At 40.2% G+C, this 13733-nt stretch overlaps 1 protein-coding gene across 1 annotated transcript; it reads right to left on the bottom strand.

Annotated features, from left to right (window-relative positions):
* Positions 1 to 1426: 1426 nt before the first annotated feature.
* On the bottom strand, positions 1427 to 13331 carry LOC119654385 (Golgi pH regulator). Its single transcript, XM_038059753.1, has 8 exons — positions 13149 to 13331; positions 12803 to 13073; positions 3478 to 3602; positions 3317 to 3417; positions 3061 to 3239; positions 2061 to 2242; positions 1821 to 2006; positions 1427 to 1759 (listed from the first exon to the last, which is right to left on the bottom strand). Exons 1-8 carry the CDS (start codon positions 13188 to 13190, stop codon positions 1481 to 1483), a joined length of 1365 nt encoding a protein of 454 aa, XP_037915681.1. The 5' UTR covers positions 13191 to 13331; the 3' UTR covers positions 1427 to 1480.
* Positions 13332 to 13733: the final 402 nt, after the last annotated feature.

The following is a 13733-nucleotide window of genomic DNA, read 5'->3' as shown; positions in this document are numbered from 1 at the left end:
ACTACGGCATACCACCCACAATCCAATGGGATGTTGGAACGTTGGCACCGGACGCTGAAAGCCGCCATTATGGCACGCGACGACCCGTCCTGGACGCAAGTCTTGCCTCTCGTCCTACTCGGCCTTCGTACAACCCGCCGAGAGGAATTTGCTGCCAGCCCCGCGGAGCTGGTTTACGGGGAGAACCCAAGACTCCCAAGCGATCCGGTCTTCGACAAGAGATCGGGTCTCACGGAGTCGGGGTTGGTGCGTCTGCTGAGGGACAATCTCCGGCGCATCAAGGCGCCACCACCCACTCGACACTCGTCCATACCTGCTTGTTCGCCCAAGGAACTGGACACATGCACGCATGTGCTGATCAGAACGGATGCCGTCCGGAAGCCGCTGCAGCCTCCATATGAGGGCCCGTACCGCGTTCTCGAGCGGGGAGAACATTTCTTCCAGCTCGAGATCGGTGGTCACAAAAAGGCGGTCTCTTTGTCCAGGCTGAAACCCGCGTGCGCCCCGAAGCAACGTCGTGTCCGCTTTGCGGATTAACGGCGAACGAAGTTCGGGGATCAGTCGCTGAAACCCCTAGGTTTCATCTGGGGGCGGAGTGATGTGGCGCGGCAGGATTCGCAGCATTCGAAATTTATTTCGAATGTTGCGAGTGCGAGCAATATAGATGGCGCGGATCTATCCACTTTGCGTAGCACGCCAAGGGAGTGGAAGATCGCAGTAATTATGTTTTTCAGACCTGTCACTGATTATTAATATTAAGTTTGGAATTGAAAAAAGAACACTGAAGTCTTTTTGATTTGGGAAAATAGAATTGATGTTGAGTTCGCTGACTAGAATTGATGTTGAGTTCGCTGATTAGAATTAGGACTAATAATATGTAAAACCATTAATATTAAATGTTCGCTTAAATATTTTAATAAAAATATAAGTAATGTTAATTACTTAATGCTAAATAAATCTTCTTCAAATTGAAAATCTTTTCTTTCTTTTTTATCAATCAAGAATTTAGAGCAGTTAACTGCCCCCCCCTTTAAGGTAGTGGAAGTTATGCGAAGTTTGGTACTATTTCATCAGCATTCTTGTGGCCTTTTCAACGAACATTCAGAGTATATTTTGCATTCTTTTAAGAAGTGAAAAATACGAAAATTATTCCACACACGCAATAATAGCTTAAATACATGAAAGGCTTTCATATGACATCGAGACTTAGTAAAGCCTTTCCTACAGTTCGGCTTCCTTTGTTTGCTCCACCTTTTTTTCTTGGTTTTCGAAAGCGTGGGCAAAGAGTTCAACGAAATTGTTTTAAGTAGAATGGATGCTATCTGGAAGCTCATACCTATTATTGCGGTGAAATATCAAGATAGATGGATGCAGCTTGGAAATTACGCCAATTTCAACTAATTTTTTTATTAGAAAAACCAACAGATATTTAATAAAATTATATAATTTAATAATCTTATATACGCACAATGTTTTTGTGTTAACTTTGCTGGAGATTATTCTCTGTTTGTATGGGCTTTTGTAATAAATATAATACAACAATCGTTGTCAATGCACTCACTAAAAATATTACATCAAACCATCTATGATAAAAATTAAAATGTAAATTTCCCAACACTTCGGTTATGATATCACGATATTCAGCTGGCATATTCATTCTCATCAAAAGCACTGACGAACAAAAATACATTCCCATTATTTGTGCCAATAACAGAACAATTAAATTCGATGATTTGCTCGATGAAATTCTATAGAAAAACTACAAACAATACTCTCATTAATAAATCAAATGAAATTTTTATCGTAACAAAAAGACTCACCTTCGTTAAAGTCAGCAGCAAACCACGGATTGACGTGACTACGATACATCCTACTAGAAAAAATGAAATATGCTGATTCCAGAATGCTAAATCTATGTCGAAGCCGCACCAGTGAACAGCTATTTCCAACCCACGAGTAACGGGGTCCTTCCGGCCAACCCGATCGAAGATTATGTTTATTGTACACTAAATAGATTTTCATAAGTTACTAAAAAGTGGATATGGTTTAGCAAAACTTACAATGAGAATTTTCCACAGACAATACAAACTGAAAAAATGTCCCAGGACATTGAAATATTTGCCTTGCAATGTCTTTGCCCATTTCTGTCTTTCTTGCATGTTTCGCAAATAATGGATTTCCAGGAATATTTGCCGTGACAATTCCTCAAGAGGGGCCATTTCAAGCCTTAGTTGTCCAATGTCTGTAAATAAGATGTTAGTCGTGCGTCGAATTTCCATCTGCTACATTGAAACTTAACGCCATATGCAACCGACACAAAGAACCGTATTTACACACATAAATTAGTATGATTTGACAAAAAATCTGAATATGTGAGTAAAATTGAAGGGAATTTACCCAATTTTTAATATAGTTTGTAATTTAATATTCATACAAAAAAGAGTATTGTAAATATCTAAACTTTATTAGGTACATATATTCATTTGTTTATTTTCTGGGTCATAAACTTCTAAGGTCCTACTGTCGTGGGAAGAGAAATGGGAGCAAATTTCAACTAAGTTAGATCTTTTGGGGCAGCTGTTAGCATTTACGAATGACAGCAGCTTCTCCATCTTGCAACTTGAGATCTCTTTGAGGCCCTGAAAGAACTGTTTATCTACTGTCCGCACTCTGGCTCTAGCTGGAGCTGGACAATCGTAAAGGAAGTGCCTAAGGGTTCCCCTTCTCTACGGCGGTATTCTTTTCAGATTATCAAAGACTCGTTATTAAACATAAAAATAATTAAAAAGAAACTGATCCAATGCTTAAGTCACTCCTTTTACAGGGCAGCGAGCAGAAAGGTCACACTTTAGTGTTCTTTTAATGAATAGGAAGGAACATTTTTAAATAGGATATGTTGCGGGACTTATGTTTTTGATCTCGATATGTCGACTAAACTACGTACAAATTCAAATTAGCAACAAATTTGGAAAATATTTCTATTTTTCTACAAATTTTTTTTTAATAAGGTGGAAACTGAGTTGTCGGCTGCAAATAGCGTAATTTTAGGCAAATACATACTTTCTGTTCCAATTGTTCTCTGAGTCACTGAATTTAATATGGCCCATAACCCTGCTTTCGACGTACTTGGCTTTGACTTTTTCATTTCTATGGCGATTCGTTTCTTTTTAACAATTATCATATCCATATTAAGCATTAGCCGCCTTTCCAAATTCACAATATCCGCTTGTGAAACAGGTCTGTGCAGAATTGTCGAAAATGTTATATTGGTAAGGATTCGCTTTTCAGGAAGAAAATTTAGAAAATTATAACTTACCGAATGAAATATGACATACTTGTGTAAGGATAATTTACAGCACCAAATCCGGAAAGCAAAGCCATAACAGTAACACCGATAACACCAATTCGGGAGACAGCCTGAAATTTGAGGGAATGGTTCAAATTTCTTTTCTAGTTTTTTTCCAATAAATCTATTGCCTGTTCGATGGTGAAGATCCCATGTTCAACACTAAGAAGTGGAAATGGTTCTCCGATCCTCCACAAACCATATAGATATAAGAACCAAATGAAAGTAGTTAAAGCATTCACCCATTTATCTGGAACTGGTAAAACTATGTGTTAATGTAATGCTGATAACGATGAATTTTAGATTATTCTTAGTGGCATTTTTCTTTATTGCATCTCTTACTCAAAGTAGAGTCTAACAAGAAGTATTTAAATTTTAAAACGAAAAACCAGACATGTTCCTGCCTAATATTTCAGATAAATTCGTTATTTGCATTATTTGATTTACAAAAAAACTCTAGGATTGTGCAGGAAGTTTCTAGCTAAGAGATAAAGGTGAGAATCCAAACTTTGTAACTGTTTATATAAGAACAACTAATATCTAATATACTGGTAGCAAAATGCATGAACAGTGATTTCGAAAATGATTGATAATGGTCACTGAGCAGTTAACATTATTAGGAGCTTTGAAAAAATGAAGTTTACTTCCGAATTAAGAAGCCATTACATCTTACGAAGCACTTCTGTGGCAACAGACCTGCTTTGGTCAAGCAATCGTCGTCTCCATCCTTGCGTAATTTCCATAAGGGATGTTTCAATCTTTAGAAAGGAGGAGATTTTCCAATGCCATAATTTCAGTCATACATCTTCGATAAGGAAGTGATACTTGCTATAGGTTAGATAGACCTGAGTTCCAAAGCATCTCTAGTCTCATTTCGAGAAGTGAATGAGATTATATTTAATTCCCCTATGGCTATTCAAATTCACGTGCTTAAGGTAGGCAACATCTATTCAGTGAATTCTTCTTTTCCACTATCTTTGTTGGCAATGGCAGTAACTTGCCCAGAACTGAGCGATTTAAATATCTCGGGTCAATACTATTAGCCAATGGAGAACTACGTTACGGTCTTCAATAGGGAAACACAAAACCTTTTATACCCGAAGCGTCAAGCTTCCGGTTTCCCGATTTGTTCTATTTTTCTCTGGGAAAGTAATGGTTTCTTGTTTGGAGTACAGTAGAATTCCGATAATTCATATCGTGAAGGAACTGAGGATTTGATACGAAATATCGGGATTGCCAATTATCGGGAGTGTAAAATAAGGGAAATGAATTATCCGGATTCCACTGTATAAGCCCTATATCCTTCTCTGTGAGGAAAATTTCGAACGGTTTGAGGATGAACCAGTTGCCAGTTCGACATCGACTTAGCTTTCGTTCAACTGTGGGATATCTACATATGGGTGAGCATTGGATTGCTATCAAAAATGTTTTTTATCGGGTGCTACACAAGTCGTCGTCTACGTCTCGAGGGAGCGTCATACGATTTAGCTGGCTGCGAAATTCCGAAAAGTTCAGCGTAGTGTACATCGTGGCAGGAGAGAATTTTGTATAACGCTGCTCAGGGAAGGGAAAAACTGAAGAAGTGGAAAGAACACTTCACCGCGGTTCTTAACCGTTCATATCTGGTGAGGTTCCTCCTCCTGTGGATGAAATGACTGGTCACCGTGGCATGCGGATACGGACTGTTCCTCCAAGGAGAAGCAAAGTAATTTCGGCCATCAATGCACTTAGACGGAGTAAAATCGTTGAGTTTGACGGTTTCCCCGTAGAATTATTTATCGTTGTATCTGCCGTTTCTACAGATATGTTACTTTTACTCGTACGGAAATCCTAAGAATCCGAGACCTTTTCCAGGGAGTGGAAGACGGAGATGATCGTTAAGATTCCAAATAAGGAATTCGTTTTGAGTGTGACAATTGGAGGGGTATTTGCCTGTTCCTTGCCGTTGAAAAGATAATGGCTAAAATAGTGCCGGAATGCAATCAATGAAAATCTCAAGGGCTTGGTGAGTAAAGAGCAGGCTGGTTTCCGCTTCGGATCCTCCTGCATTGAAACATTGACCAACCCTACGGATCATTTTGGAACATCGCTCGGAGTTTTGGATTTTCACTGCCTTACCATCTTTATCAATTTTGAGAAAGCTTTCGATGGGGCATTACGAAGAAACTAAAAGCTATTATTATATTATCTGTCGCAAAATGTCACGTGCTGTACCGAAGTAAAATCTCAGAGAATTTTGGAAATGCAGTTATCTCAACACACAAGATCAACGAAAAACTTGGTCGGCGCATAGGCCTGCTACTCGTTCGCGATGTGATCGGTGAACGAAAGTGGCTGTGGATAGGTCACAGATTAAGGAGGGGCGATAATTGCATTGTGGGCTACGCTATGCAGTGGAATCCGTTCTCCCAAGATGGCCGACGAATGAGTCGCCCCAGGGGCACTTCGCGCAAAACTGTAGAGGAGGAGTGCGGGCGCCTCGGGAAGTCGTGGGTGAGATGATGCGGATTTCAGCTGACCTTGAACGATGGCACGTAGGTAGGATGTTAAGACTTGTAAAATTTAGATATTCCTGGGTAACGTTATATGCGATGTTGTGGGGAGTTCTTGGCGGATTCTCCCACAAATCTACCACCTGCCACCACCACCAACGTCCTTTAAGCTTTTAATTAGGTAAGATCATCCAAGCCTAAATGGTTGGCACTTAGGGATAGTATTAGGTAAAATCATGCATCTGCTGAGATTGTGACAACTCGGATATAATAATCGTTGGCGCAATAATCCAATTAGATTATGGCCTTGTGTTTTAGAGTACTTCATTCAAGACCGTAACGGTACACCGCAGGATTATAGTACCCTAAATTTGACAGGATACTATTATTAACTTTTTTTAGCAGATATTAGAACAGGATGTATTTTGAGGCCCAGATTTGATATATATGCGTTACTATGATACTTTCATGTTGAATAGGTTCTGAGAACGAGACTTGTTTCACTTTTTGGGGCACATAATCTGAGCACTCACTCCCCTATGTTTCACTTAATATCCGAAAGAAGATCAGTTTCGGAAAGTACTATCGAGCCCTTTCACACCTCATATGACCATATTTTGTGAAAAAAAATATTACACCCCTTCCGTCTGTATAAGGAGCCCCCCTTCAAACCCAACGGAAAATAGCGCCACTCATCGCAATGTAAAAGGACACACAGACCACATGTTCTCATCAAATTTCATAATAATCGGTTGAGCCATTTCGGAGCAAATCGGGTGTGACAGACAGACGGACAGTCAGACATTGAATCGGTTTTAATAAGGTTTTATTTCACGCGAGGCATAGCAAACTGATGTTTTTTCCAAGAAGTGCAAAATAAGACTTCGAAATATTGATTACAATAATTAAAGAATTTTATGAACAAAGATATTAGCGCGAAATAATTCTCAATGACAATGATTGATTGGCATAGAATATAGAACAATACAGGGGATAATTTTAATATTCTCTACTACTTCTCGGTTTCTGATTCGCTCAATTTAGCAAAACGCCCTCCTCATAGCTGTGAAAATGAGTGAACTGCTGATGATTTCTTTTTCCCTAAATGAATTCCATCGGGTTTGACATAAAGTGAAGCAGAAATTGTGTTAAATTTACGTTTGCCATATTCTCTAATATACTGGAAACGGAGTTAATCTCCACGAAAGTAAAATTAAAACTGATTTTCGAGGCAACGCATGGAGAATAACGATTGTGGTTTTATTGACGATGATGACCTCGATATTATGCTATATAATTTAAGGCAAGCCCTAACTAACGTAGTATTCGAAAGTTGCCCATAATTATGCTCATCATTGTTACATGTGATCCGAAAGCTGACATAATGAGGTAAATTTGTCAAGTTTGCAAGTTTGTGACACAACCATGTAAAGACTGCAGGAACTGCACCGGGAAGGTCCATAGGGAAACGATCAAAGCCAACGGCTGCATTGCAAAAACTATTTAATTTTTGTTTGATTGAGCAGTCCGTATCCCTATACTGTAGTATGTGTCTTGTCTTATTAACCAAAAGAGGTCGAACTTCGCTCGATGTCAAATGATTCCGATTCGTCAAATGTTCTTTCCACCTCTTCGGCTGCTCATTATTGTGGATACGGTTACAACGTTCTAGATTCTACTCAATCAGCTGGTAGAGTACAAACTGCATTATGTAGAAACCAAAGTGATATCATCTAAAAGTATCAAATAAGGTTGAAAACGGTATAAAATACGATTTTGTCACTGGCTTTCTAATAGTGAGAGATGCTAAAAGCACTGTTATTGATTTTAGCGCTATAAATGGGCACGATTACATATAAAACGTTTTCTGCAAGATTTCGGTTCAGGTTAAGGAGGATCAGAATTGTGCAGAGGTATGCACCAACAGAGACTTTCGATAAAGTGAATGGATGATGATCTGTTATGATACTAAGTGATAATAATAATAATAATCGTTGGCGCAACAATGTAATTGGCCCCGGGTCTTGAAGCATGTTAGAGCCCTTCATTCACGACCGTGGTTTGACTCAGATACTCACAGCTGAGTCGACTGGTACGCGACATCCAATCATGATACAAATCCCTCTCCCAACAGTGAGATTTAAACCGTTGCTTTCGCTGCGATAGCTTGCTGAATATATTGATGTTTGGTTATGTATGATGATGATGAAAAAATGATATCGCACTTTAAGGTGATGTCACTTTTTTGATATTACATACTTCATATATTCATCTTTACTTTCTAAATAGGCAGATTCATTAGCCGCAACGCACTGGGGCCCGCTACGGTGGCGATTTCGTGAGTGAAGAGAAGAAATGATCCTACTTTCCATTACAAATGTTGACTAGTTATGAAATCAAACTAAGAACAAAAAAAGCGGCCTCTGCGACCATTGGGTTACTAACTCTGATGAGCGACTCATCAACAATACGATAAAGCGAACACCTGGGGTGATGAGGAAGATCTATATCGACTTCTTAAAAGCCGACACCACCGCAAACATTATATCCAATACTTCTGTTGCGTTAACGACAAGAACTATATTTTGCTTACAGATCGAAGTGCCGCGATGGACAGATGGCGGGAACACCTTGATGAGATTTTAACGGAAGAATTTGTTCATTCTTCAGTTCCAAAAATATGAAATGACCATCTCATCCGGTTGCTGCCTTATACCATGAAGATTTTTGAACGCATTCTTCACAAAAGTATTCGAAACATACGTCATCGCACGCGGTTACTCATGGAGAAATTCCGTTGAAAAGCATCGACCTCTCTACATTGCATTTTTTGATCTAGAGAAGAGGTTTGATCGTTCGACCTGTCGTCCTCTCTGATTCAGAAAGCTTGCTGACTATATAAAGTCTACCGGGAAGTTCGGTTCGTTTTTATTATAAAACAAAATAATAAATTTTTCACACAACTGTAGCCTTGTAGGAAGAACTTCACGATGCGACTCTAGAAGAATGCAATTTGGCAGTGCCGGGAGAGGAGGTAGAAAAATAAATCCTTTTAGAAAGTAAAATTCTTTAGAAGAAAAGGTTGCGCGTTGGTCGACTTCGACGAGGAATCCATCGCACTCGTCGTCGACGTGCGAGTGCTCCTACGTCCGGCTCAAGGACCAGCTCATCAAGTGCCTGTCGGTGAGGGAAATGCATAAGCTGAATCACTTGCTGACAGATTTTACACTTGGCGACCGGATACCCAACCAGCTGCTTCCGGAAAGAAAGCAGTTGGGTGGGGACTGAGATTGTTTTTTCAATATCGGAAGGAAAATGAAAAATCAATGAGGACTAATCATCTCACATAATCATTAATAAATTAATATGTATAAGAATTTTTGCTGAATTATAACGAATTCTTACCAGTGTGGTGGCATTTTATATATTCCATTTTTAAAAAAACGTCTTAACCCTGGAGGCAGAAAAATGGACGAGTTTTTGCCTGACATTCTTTTTATTTTTGAATTGTTTGTCCAGTGAAAAAATTTATAAGGGCAGAAACAATGGTAGAGGCATAGCAGCCCGTAATGTATTGGATCTCGAATACCTAACTATATACACAACATTCTCTTATTCAAGCTCAAGTTAAGTTTAGTGGTGCGCGGGCCTGGCTTTTCGGTCTGACAATACACCGTTTTCGTAGGTGCAAACAGAGATTTGCATGTGATGACCATATCATAAGTTACCAGATATGGGCAATTGTGGTGAATTGAGCTTTTCTACAATCTCGGATATTGTTAGAAATGGATTTTCCTCTAACAGGGTGTTGAAAATATCGTCGCCAATCAGAAAAAGCCACCCAAAGCGTGAAGGTCGAAATTTTCTACTTCAAATTTCCGGAAAGATCTTTTACATGTTGTCACAAAATTTACCTTAACCAAACATTTTCCACTAATTTCTACATGTGTCCGTAGCAGTATGTAGAATCGGCCGCAACGGATAAATGGCGAGAATACTTCGAACAAATTTCAACTGAAGAATTTGTTCATCTTCTACTTCCGCAATAATTGCTGACACTTGGACCAGTTCCACCTGTCAGCGCAATTGGTGCTCAGAGGTGGCGGCGAGGAAGATGGGGCGGCAACCCTATCGGCCAAACCAAAACCAAGTGGTCGAGGAGAACCTCCATGTGGTGGCACCGGGATACGCTGTAATTACTTTGGCTTGCCGGCCGTGATTCAGTAGGCGAATGCTCCAAAGACCTAATTAGGGCGATCAGACCCGAGTCTGCACGGGGACTCATCTGAAGTGATAAATTGGTCACGAAACCTTACCAGAGGTATACTGGTACCATGGGAACCGGGAAAGCCCCTGGACTCACATACTTCGGGTGAACTCCTGTTGTATGTGGGGACAGCTCGGTTATTTGCGGTTGGCCCCCCTAGTGGGAGTTTCATGGTGGTTGTGGTTGTGCTCAAGCGAGAAGAGACCTTCGGGCCTCGACGTGGTGTTGCGTATCAACACGGGTGCCGTACTCCATAGTTCGGTAGAGATTTAGGTAATTCTTGCATCCACCAGTATGAATGCTAAGCCATGCACTTGGTATAGACTGGTACCGTTGTGACTTGTCTCAGCGGGGCTCTGATTGTGGTCACAAAATCAATCCGTGTCTGAAGAGGACCGTAGGATTAAGTCTCACGACAGGTGCCTACGTAAAACACTATGGGCTTCACTGTCAGCGCAATTGAAATCGAAGAGGCAATAAAACGAATGAAATCGGGAAAAGCCACAGGACCTGACGACATCGCATCTGAGCTCTGGAAAGCGAAGAGCTGGGACCCAACACTGTGGCTCAGTGAATTCTTTAATCGGGTTATTCAGGAAGGAAGAACACCATCTGACTGGCAAGAAACTACTACTGTTCCAATATGGAAAAAAAAAAGATAGTCCAGCAGAATGTTCAAATTACCGTCCGATCCGGTTACTTTCACATACCATGGAGATTTTTGAACGCATTCTTGACAACCGTATTGGCGAAATCGTTGAAATAACCGTGAATCAAGCCGGATTTATCAAAAACTGCGGAACTACTGACGCAATACACGCTGCGCGTTTACTCATGGAGAAACACCATCAAAAGCATCGCCCTCTTTACATTGCATTTATGGATCTAGAGAAAGCGCTTGACCGTGTGCCACACGAACTCATCTGGTATGCTTTACGGCAACACTTAATGCCAGACGAACTCGTGCGTTGGGTACAATTGCTCTACCACGATCCGAAAAGTAAAGTTCGAAGTATGGCGGCGATATCTAAAACGCTTAGTGTCTCTGTTGGTGTTCATCAAGGAAGCGCCCTCTCACCACTCCTCTTTCATCTTGTTATGGACACCGTCACACGGGATATCCAACGTCTTGCGCCCTACACACTGCTTTGATGATGTTTTCCTAGCATCTGACAACAAAAATGATCTCGAGCAACTTGTCCGAAAATGGAATGATCGCCTCATGCAACACGGTCTCAGATTGAATTTAAACAAAACTGAATTTTTAACAATGAAACAGGCACGATCACTGTCAGCGGCAGTGATCTGCCCAGAACTGAACGATTTAAATACCTCGGGTCTACGCTAACAGCCAATGGAGAACTGCGTTATGAAATTGCTGCACGCATTAAAGCAACCTGGATGAAGTGGCGTGCCACAAGTGTTCTTTGTGATCGACGTATCAACGAACATCTTAAATCTAAAATTTACTGCAATGTCGTCCGTCCAGTCGCTCTCTATGGTTCTGAGTGCTGGCCAACTATAAGAGACAATGAACGACGTCTTGCGGTAATGGAGACGAAGATGTTACGTTGGACTAGTGGCATGACAAGTTTTTATCACATCCAAAATGAGGATATTCGCGATCGTTATGGGGTTGCACCGATCGTGGAAAAGTTGCGAGAGAGGCGTCTTCGATTGTCTGGTCATGTCATTCGTGCTAACGAGAATTCACTTGCCACGATTGGTCTGAATATCGAAGTGTATGGTAAACGACCAAAAGGCAGGCCGAAACAACGGTGGCTTGATACGCTGGATGGGGATTTAAAAGTCTCAAGATTGCACCCAGATCAGCCATTCGATAGAGCCAAATGGCGAAACCGATTACGACGAGCCGACCCCGCTTGTGAATGGGAAAAAGGCTGAAGAATTCATAGGATTGCCTACCGTGGAAGCTACAAAAATCATGGGATGACAATATCGATGTAGGCAGCAAATCGGTGCCTAATTTTTCAAACTGGAAGACACAGTTCCAAGGTCCAGGTGGATGAAAGTTAGTTAGATAGTAACGCCATCGAGTTAGAACAGATCGTACTAAAGTTTATAATAACTACTGAAATCATTAGCGAAATTGGACAAAATCGATTCTTACACGTAACTCTCAATACTCGTACAAATTGCGTACGGTACTTCCGTGCATCCGTATCATTAGATTGTGTAGCGTACTTATAGAAACCTGTTCAATAAATCAATAACTAGCACGTCAGAAAAAAGAGAAATAAGAAAATAAAAATGTTTGGAAGAAAAAATAATCCGAAAAATCTACGGACGAGGGCGTGAAATATAAGACGTTGGCGTTATTGACGGACTAAGGGTAAATCGACTGAGATAGATTGGTTAGATCGAACACAAAGGAGACAATGATCTCCTAAAGACATTTTAGTAAACTATCGAGGGAAATTAGCTTTCTAGAAGACTTAGGCTGTGTGATTTTCAACGATGATTCAAGAGACCTGAAGAGGTGCAAAAAGTGAATTAGAAGGTGACCGGCTTTCTCGAAAACCATCTTTTAGCGGGCCCTTAATCCGCTCGCACAGTCATACTATATATTTGAAATATTTTACAATACATGGATGACGACATGGTCACTGTTTTGTTGAGTGTTTCTACCTTTATAAAATCTTTTCTTATATGTTCCACTTACTTATACCTACTTACCAAATGTAATAAAACTGACGCACCAATAGGCGATATATATAGGAATGACGACAATGACCATTAGCAACAGTAGGGTCAACTCCAGTCGCCAGTAGAAATATCGCGATTTCGACTCCATTACTCCCATTATTTCGAATATAATAAGCTCAAACATCGTGAGAGATAGAGCAAATGTTGTTGAAAAGATAAGTTGTACGGATACATGGCGAATTTCATAGTTTTTAAAAAGATGCTTCACGAAAAATATAACTCCTCCGGCGAAAAAGCAAACCTGGGAATAATCAAAAATATCCTCAGACGTGGAAGTAACAGAAGAAATTGTCACTTCACTGAATTTGGAACTCACTTGGGAAATGAAAATTATAAACGTGTCAGTCCAAAAACTCATCGTATGTGCTCACTGTTTTTCATCTGGCAAAAGTTCTTAACACATTCGATCCTAATTGTCAAGTGAAAACAAAAATATAAACAAAAACGTTAATGCAAATGCACGAATGCCGGGGTAAGTAACTTTGAATGATGACATGTGTCAAATGGTTATGGTGGCGCGTTTTAGTATTACGAGAAACTTGACCAAGGCATTGAATGTACAAATATTGGAGTTTTTAACGGATTTTTGCTTTCTATTTGGTCGAAACCTGCTGCTGAGAATATTGAGAACCGAATGAAAGAATTAATCATTGGGAATATACAAAAAAGAAATGAATTATATCTAAGTTTAAGTCGACTTGGGCCTGCCCAATTTCTGTCAGAAGGTTAGGGTAGGCTTCATATGTAGCCTGGAAAGGATGACTATTTAAACCAACAGAACTTCAGACAAATTGGCTTCATATTATTTTCGCTGAAATGTGTTGAGAAGCTGATTGAGTCTTGCATTCGCAAGAATGCGTTTTGCATGTATATGCTGAATGAAAATCGACATGCTTACCAA

The sequence above is a fragment of the Hermetia illucens genome, chromosome 4 (genome assembly GCF_905115235.1).
Source record: "Hermetia illucens chromosome 4, iHerIll2.2.curated.20191125, whole genome shotgun sequence".
Taxonomy (NCBI): domain Eukaryota; kingdom Metazoa; phylum Arthropoda; class Insecta; order Diptera; family Stratiomyidae; genus Hermetia; species Hermetia illucens.
Note: the sequence above shows the minus strand (reverse complement) of the source record. Positions and strands in the feature narration are given on the sequence as shown.